General features: G+C 41.5%; 1 protein-coding gene across 1 annotated transcript; it reads right to left on the bottom strand.

The window, feature by feature from the left end:
• Positions 1-518: 518 nt before the first annotated feature.
• Positions 519-1,680, bottom strand: LOC139126929 (uncharacterized). The gene is made up of 2 exons (XM_070692847.1): positions 1,463-1,680; positions 519-1,147 (listed from the first exon to the last, which is right to left on the bottom strand). Exons 1-2 carry the CDS (start codon positions 1,575-1,577, stop codon positions 816-818), a joined length of 447 nt encoding a protein of 148 aa, XP_070548948.1. The 5' UTR covers positions 1,578-1,680; the 3' UTR covers positions 519-815.
• Between the last annotated feature and the right edge of the window lie 7,842 nt (positions 1,681-9,522).

The following is a 9,522-nucleotide window of genomic DNA, read 5'->3' as shown; positions in this document are numbered from 1 at the left end:
TGGAGAAAGGCTTAACACTGTGGCTATACCGCTAAGTCCCTTTTGATTTTTGTCACAGCTCAAAATCGTTCTCCTATACCTCAACCTGAGCCATAAACACCCCCACCAGTTATGATATGACCACACGATAGCATGACGTCAACGGATCTTGACAGACGGAAGTCTTGACAGACGGAAGAAGTTGACACCAGCATACTGGTTTTCAACTCTAATACCTTCTCTGTCTATAATTAGACACGAGAAGGTAAAAAACTGTGTTATTTTACAACACTAACAAGAAAAGTTTATAAGATTTCAACCTTTTGGGACCTTCCCTTTGCCCTATGACTAATAAGTAGATTTGCACGAGTTATTTTGATGTACAGTACTTAGGATGTCATTAAAATGAGATACAAAAGTCTTCAAGGATGACAGAGTCTCTGCTAGTACAATGTTGTTTAACTCCACTGAGCACCTAATTTAAGATTGTTACAATGGTCAGTTAAAGGTATACTGTCACCTATTAAAATTTAGCCACATTGAAAGTCATGATCTAGCCAATCACAGATTTTAAGCGGGTGGCACTTTTTAAAAACAGCGCCCTCACATGTCCATTTTGAATGCGATGGAAAGCCCTTTTAACTATATATGGATATATGTAGTTTAGAGGTGACTGTATACCTTTCAGCCACAGATGGGACAATTGTGGTTCTTTAGTATAGCTACAGTAAAATTTACCTACTGAAAAACAACAACAACAAAAAGTAGCTAAGAGCATTCCTTCATGAGAAAGCAACTAAAATAACTAAAATAATTAATACACTGTGGCGGGCAGGCTATTTCTCACACTGTTTACGTCCGGTTGCACTGCCACCTTTAAACATACATGGCCTTTTCTTTAAAGCTTTCTTTGCCTTGGTCTTTTTTTTCTTTTGCTTCATCCTACTGCCATCCTGACCATCATTGTCGTCTTTGTCTTTTCCAGTGTCTTCAGCAGCAATGTCACCGTCATTGTCTTCAAATATGTTCTCGGCAGCAGGTTGACTGTCTTCGCCCTCTTCCGTTTCATCAGTAGCATCATGACTTTCAGGTTTTGTGATGTCATCATCTCTATCTGTTTTTCTCTCATCCATGTCGGCTTCACTTGCAAATTCACCACCATAAATTGCTATAATGAATGAAAATAGCCATTAGAACAGTCTGTCAAAAGATACCCTACATAAGACGTATTAATATGTGCCTTTCATTCTTCATTTATGTTCTCGTATAGCCATAAAACAGTCTTTATGCCTGAATTTTTACAAATAGAGACAATTGTCTCTGAAGCTACTATAGACATGAATGGTCTGAAAGAGGTACACAGCATAACACCAGATATCAAGCGCAAAGGCGGACACGGACTAATGCTTTAAGCTCACATTGGTATGTATATACCAAATGTGAGCTTAAAATATAAACACATGTATAAAGTTACTTCACAAACCTGTGTGTATCATTGTCTGCTCCATTTGTGCAAAGGTGTCTTTATACACTACCACACATCTAGTTGTAATTCTAGTATTACATTGTGTGTCACCTTTCAACTTCCTTGTTACCATTACTGTAGGACCATATTCAGCCTGTTTAAGATGTATATTTATCTCACAGGCAGTATATTCTTTATCCTCAAAAAAGTGCCTGCCGATAAAAATGCATGGTCTTCTTTTGTCTACTGGGTTTTCTTTAACGTTGATGGAGCCCTCGGAAAAAATGCCAATCTAGAACATATACAACATGAACAAAAAACTATGAAATGAACACATCAATTTATAAACATTAAGAGAAAAAATACCATCAATGACATGGTTAGCTCACATTTGACAAAGGAGTAAATACAAAATCTGTAATTTGACAAGTCATCAGTCAATGACACTGTCCCCGCCAGTTCAGTGTGGTTTAAAACTTCGGAACTTTAATATTTTTTCTGACATACATTGTGGGCTTTCAACCTGGCGGTCACTTTCTACAGTATCGTGATAAAACTTCATGAGAACATGCATGTCATGATCATTAGCGCTTTGCCAAGTCTGAACCAAATTGGCTGAGGCATGTCTGAGTTAGGGCTCAAAATATGAAAATTACATAATGAAATGGCTGCCAGGTGACCATTTTGAACCATATTACAAAAAAAAATTCATGTATACATACATGTCATGGTGTACATACATATGCATGTCATGATTTATTAGCCCTATAACCAAAGCTTAAGTCTAAACCAAACTGGCCGTGGCATGTGGAAGCCACGACTCAAAATATGAATAAAATTGGTACTGTGTGGCTGAGTACAGGCTCAAAACAAGAATTTAATCACACTGCTTATGTGATAATAAAAGTTTAATTGCTGTAATATGTTCACATACATTGCATAGGTTGGATGAATATGTGTAATTACTGACCACGACCACACAGCACATGCCTTGCTGTATGTCTGCACCTAATGGATTTGACCACACCTTATACTATACGACCATGCTGACCACGACCACACAGCACATGCCTTGCTGTATGTCTGCACCTAATGGATTTGACCACATCTTATACTATACGACCATGCTGACCACGACCACACAGCACATGCCTTGCTGTATGTATGCACCTAATGGATTTGACCACACCTTATACTATACGACCATGCTGACCACGACCACACAGCACATGCCTTGCACTATGTCAGTACTTTATGCATTTGACCACACCTTATACTATACGACCATGCTGACCACGACCACACAGCACATGCCTTGCACTATGTCAGTACTTTATGCATTTGACCACATCTTATACTATACGACCATGCTGACCACGACCACACAGCACATGCCTTGCACTATGTCAGTACTTTATGCATTTGACCACATCTTATACTATACGACCATGCTGACCACGACCACACAGCACATGCCTTGCTGTATGTCTGCACCTAATGGATTTGACCACACCTTATACTATACGACCATGCTGACCACGACCACACGGCACATGCCTTGCACTATGTCAGTACTTTATGCATTTGACCACACCTTATACTATACGTCCATGCTGACCACGACCACACAGCACATGCCTTGCACTATGTCAGTACTTTATGCATTTGACCACATCTTATACTATACGACCATGCTGACCACGACCACACAGCACATGCCTTGCACTATGTCAGTACTTTATGCATTTGACCACACCTAATACTATACGACCATGCTGACCACGACCACACAGCACATGCCTTGCACTATGTCTGCACCTAATGGATTTGACCACACCTTATACTATACGACCATGCTGACCACGACCACACAGCGCATGCCTTGCTGTATGTCTGCACCTAATGGATTTGACCACACCTTATACTATACGACCATGCTGACCACGACCACACAGCACATGCCTTGCACTATGTCAGTACTTTATGTTTTTGACCACACCTTATACTATACGACCATGCTGACCACGACCACACAGCACATGCCTTGCACTATGGCAGTACTTTACTTTATGCATATGACCACACCTTATACTAAACGACCATGCTGACCACGACCACACAGGACATGCCTTGCACTATGTCAGTACTTTATGCATTTGACTACATCTTATACTATACGACCATGCTGACCACGACCACACAGCACATGCCTTGCACTATGTCAGTACTTTATGCATTTGACCACACCTTATACTATACGACCATGCTGACCAAGACCACACAGCACATGCCTTGCACTATGTCAGTACTTTATGCATTTGACCACACCTTATACTATACGACCATGCTGACCACGACCACACAGCACATGCCCTGCACTATGTCAGTACATTATGCATTTGACCACATCTTATACTATACGATAATGCTGACCAGGACCACACAGCATTTGCCTTGCACTATGTCAGTACTTTATGCATTTGACCACACCTTATACTATACGACCATGCTGACACTGACCTCACAGACAGTGTACTTATCTAGCTGTTTTTGATGTCTACCTGACCATACCAATACATGGGTGACCATTGGAGACACTGTCTGACCACACAGACAGTGTACTTATGCATTTGTTTTGGAGATGAACTTGACCACACTAATACATGTGTGACCATTGGAGACACTGTCTGACCACACAGACAGTGTACTTATGTATCTGTACTTGATGTCTACCTGACCACACCAATACATGGGTGACCATTGGAGACACTGACCACAGAGACAGTGTACTAATGTATTTGTATTGGAAATAAACTTGACCACACTAATACATTTGTGACCATTGGAGACACTGACCACACAGACAGTGTACATAATCTGTATGTGGTGTCTACCTGACCACACTAATACATGGGTGACCATTGGAGACACTGTCTGACCACACAGACAGTGTACTTATGTATCTGTACTTGATGTCTACCTGACCACACCAATACATGGGTGACCATTGGAGACAATGACCACACACACAGTGTACTAATGTATCTGCTTTTGATGTCTACCTGACCATACCAATACATGGGTGACCATTAGAGACACTGTCTGACCACACAGACAGTGTACTAATGCATTTGTATTGAAATGAACTTGACCACACTAACACATTTGTGACCATTGGAGACACTGACCACACAGACAGTGTACATAATCTGTATGTGGTGTCTACCTGACCACACTAATACATGGGTGACCATTGGAGACAATGACCACACACACAGTGTACTAATGTATCTGCTTTTGATGTCTACCTGACCATACCAATACATGGGTGACCATTGGAGACACTGTCTGACCACACAGACAGTGTACTTATGTATCTGTACTTGATGTCTACCTGACCACACCAATACATGGGTGACCATTGCAGACACTGACCGCACAGACAGTGTACTTATGTATCTGTTTTTGATGTCTACCTGACCATACCAATACATGGGTGACCATTGGAGACACTGTCTGACCACACAGACAGTGTACTTATGCATTTCTATTGGAGATGAACTTGACCACACTAATACATGTGTGACCATTGGAGACACTGTCTGACCACACAGACAGTGTACTTATGTATCTGTACTTGATGTCTACCTGACCCCACCAATACATGGGTGACCATTGGAGTCACTGACATCACAGACAGTGTACTAATGTATTTGTATTGGAAATGAACTTGACCACACTAATACATGTGTGACCATTGGAGACACTGACCACACAGACAGTGTAGTAATGCATTCGTATTCGAGATGAACTTGACCACACTAATACATATGTGACCATAGGAGACACTGACCACACAGACAGTGTACATATGTATCTGTCTGTGATGTCTACCTGACCACACTAATACATGGGTGACCATTGGAGACACTGACCACACAGACACTAGTGTACTAATGTATTTGTATTGGAGATAAACTTGACCACACTAATACATGTGTGACCATTAGAGACACTGACCACACAGACAGTGTACATAATCTGTATGTGATGTCTACCTGACTACACTAATACATGGGTGACCATTGCAGACACTGACCACACAGACAGTGTACTTATGTATCTGTTTTTGATGTCTACCTGACCATACCAATACATGGGTGACCATTGGAGACACTGTCTGACCACACAGACAGTGTACTTATTCATTTGTATTGGAGAGGAGCTTGACCACACAAATACATGTGTGACCATTGGAGACACTGACCACACAGACAGTGTACATATGTAACTGTACTTGATGTCTACCTGGTCACACTAATAGATGGGTGACCATTGCAGACACTGTCTGACCACACAGAAAGTGTACTTATGTATTTGTATTGGAGATAAACTTGACCACACTAATACATGTGTGACCATTGGAGACACTGACCACACAGACAGTGTACTTATGTATCTGTTTTTGATGTCTACCTGACCATACCAATACATGGGTGACCATTGGAGACAGTGTCTGACCACACAGACAGTGTACTGATTCATTTGTATTGGAGATGAACTTGACCACACTAATACATGTGTGACCATTGGAGACACTGTCGGACCACACAGACAGTGTACTTATGTATCTGTACTTGATGTCTACCTGACCACACCAATACATGGGTGACCATTGGAGTCACTGACATCACAGACAGTGTACTAATGTATTTGTATTGGAAATGAACTGACCACACTAATACATGTATGACCATTGGAGACACTGACCACACAGACAGTGTACTAATGCATTCGTATTCGAGATGAACTTGACCACACTAATACATATGTGACCATAGGAGACACTGACCACACAGACAGTGTACTTATGTATTTGTAATGGAAATAAACTTGACCACACTAATACATGTGTGACCATTGGAGACACTGTCTGACCACACAGACAGTGTACTAATGTATCTGCTTTTGATGTCTACCTGACCATGCAAATACATGGGTGACCATTGGAGACACTGTCGACCACATAGACAGTGTACTTATGTATCTGTACTTGATGTCTACCTGACCACACCAATACATGGGTGACCATTGGAGACACTGACCACACAGACAGTGTACTAATTACTTTGTATTGGAAATAAACTTGACCACACTAATACACATGTGACCATTGGAGACACTGTCTGACCACACAGACAGTGTACTTATGTATCTGTACTTGATGTCTACCTGACCACACCAATACATGGGTGACCATTGCAGACAATGACCACACACACAGTGTACTAATGTATCTGCTTTTGATGTCTACCTGACCATACCAATACATGGGTGACCATTAGAGACACTGTCTGACCACACAGACAGTGTACTAATGCATTTGTATTGAAATGAACTTGACCACACTAACATATTTGTGACCATTGGAGACACTGACCACACAGACAGTGTACATAATCTGTATGTGGTGTCTACCTGACCACACTAATACATGGGTGACCATTGGAGACAATGACCACACACACAGTGTACTAATGTATCTGCTTTTGATGTCTACCTGACCATACCAATACATGGGTGACCATTAGAGACACTGTCTGACCACACAGACAGTGTACTTATGTATCTGTACTTGATGTCTACCTGACCACACCAATACATGGGTGACCATTGCAGACAATGACCGCACACAGACAGTGTACTTATGTATCTGTTTTTGATGTCTACCTGACCATACCAATACATGGGTGACCATTGGAGACACTGTCTGACCACACAGACAGTGTACTTATGCATTTCTATTGGAGATGAACTTGACCACACTAATACATGTGTGACAATTGGAGACACTGTCTGACCACACAGACAGTGTACTTATTATCTGTACTTGATGTCTACCTGACCACACCAATACATGGGTGACCATTGGAGTCACTGACATCACAGACTGTGTACTAATGTATTTGTATTGGAAATGAACTTGACCACACTAATACATGTGTGACCATTGGAGACACTGACCACACAGACAGTGTACTAATGCATTCGTATTGGAGATGAACTTGACCACACTAATACACATATGTGACCATAGGAGACACTGACCACACAGACAGTGTACATATGTATCTGTCTGTGATGTCTACCTGACCACACTAATACATGGGTGACCATTGGAGACACTGACCACACAGACACTAGTGTACTAATGTATTTGTATTGGAGATAAACTTGACCACACTAATACATGTGTGACCATTGGAGACACTGACCACACAGACAGTGTACATAATCTGTATGTGATGTCTACCTGACTACACTAATACATGGGTGACCATTGCAGACACTGACCACACAGACAGTGTACTTATGTATCTGTTTTTGATGTCTACCTGACCATACCAATACATGGGTGACCATTGGAGACACTGTCTGACCACACAGACAGTGTACTTATTCATTTGTATTGGAGAGGAGCTTGACCACACAAATACATGTGTGACCATTGGAGACACTGACCACACAGACAGTGTACATATGTAACTGTACTTGATGTCTACCTGGTCACACTAATACATGGGTGACCATTGCAGACACTGTCTGACCACACAGAAAGTGTACTTATGTATTTGTATTGGAGATAAACTTGACCACACTAATACATGTGTGACCATTGGAGACACTGTCTGACCACACAGACAGTGTACTTATGTATCTGTTTTTGATGTCTACCTGACCATACCAATACATGGGTGACCATTGGAGACACTGTCTGACCACACAGACAGTGTACTTATGCATTTCTATTGGAGATGAACTTGACCACACTAATACATGTGTGACCATTGGAGACACTGTCTGACCACACAGACAGTGTACTTATGTATCTGTACTTGATGTCTACCTGACCACACCAATACATGGGTGACCATTGGAGTCACTGACATCACAGACAGTGTACTAATGTATTTGTATTGGAAATGAACTTGACCACACTAATACATGTGTGACCATTGGAGACACTGACCACACAGACAGTGTACTAATGCATTCGTATTGGAGATGAACTTGACCACACTAATACATATGTGACCATAGGAGACACTGACCACACAGACACTAGTGTACTAATGTATTTGTATTGGAAATGAACTTGACCACACTAATACATGTGTGACCATTGGAGACACTGTCTGACCACACAGACAGTGTACTAATGTATCTGCTTTTGATGTCTACCTGACCATACAAATACATGGGTGACCATTGGAGACACTGTCTGACCACACAGACAGTGTACTTATGTATCTGTACTTGATGTCTACCTGACCACACCAATACATGGGTGACCATTGGAGACACTGACCACACAGACAGTGTACTAATTACTTTGTATTGGAAATAAACTTGACCACACTAATACACATGTGACCATTGGAGACACTGTCTGACCACACAGACAGTGTACTTATGTATCTGTACTTGATGTCTACCTGACCACACCAATACATGGGTGACCATTGCAGACAATGACCACACACACAGTGTACTAATGTATCTGCTTTTGATGTCTACCTGACCATACCAATACATGGGTGACCATTAGAGACACTGTCTGACCACACAGACAGTGTACTAATGCATTTGTATTGAAATGAACTTGACCACACTAACACATTTGTGACCATTGGAGACACTGACCACACAGACAGTGTACATAATCTGTATGTGGTGTTCTACCTGACCACACCAATACATGGGTGACCATTGGAGACACTGACCACACAGACAGTGTACTAATTAATTTGTATTGGAAATAAACTTGACCACACTAATACATAGGTGACCATTGGAGACACTGTCTGACCACACAGACAGTGTACTTATGTATCTGTACTTGATGTCTACCTGACCACACCAATACATGGGTGACCATTGCAGACACTGACCACACAGACAGTGTACTAATGTATCTGTTTTTGAAATGTACTTGACCATACCAATACATGGGTGACCATTGGAGACACTGTCTGACCACACAGACAGTGTACTAATGCATTTGTATTGAAATGAAC

Source organism: Ptychodera flava, unplaced genomic scaffold, assembly GCF_041260155.1.
Source record: "Ptychodera flava strain L36383 unplaced genomic scaffold, AS_Pfla_20210202 Scaffold_166__1_contigs__length_35976_pilon, whole genome shotgun sequence".
NCBI classification, from domain to species: Eukaryota; Metazoa; Hemichordata; class Enteropneusta; family Ptychoderidae; genus Ptychodera; species Ptychodera flava.
The sequence above is the reverse complement of the archived record's forward strand: the minus strand, read 5'-3'. Positions and strand labels throughout refer to the sequence as shown.

Excerpts from the sequence above, each read along its gene's own strand:
- LOC139126929 (XM_070692847.1), bottom strand. The coding sequence starts at position 1,577 with ATGGTAACAAGGAAGTTGAAAGGTGACACACAATGTAATACTAGAATT. Across the intron at positions 1,148-1,462 it reads GCAGACAATGATACACACAG|CAATTTATGGTGGTGAATTT; the intron begins GTTTGTGAAGTA and ends CATTCATTATAG.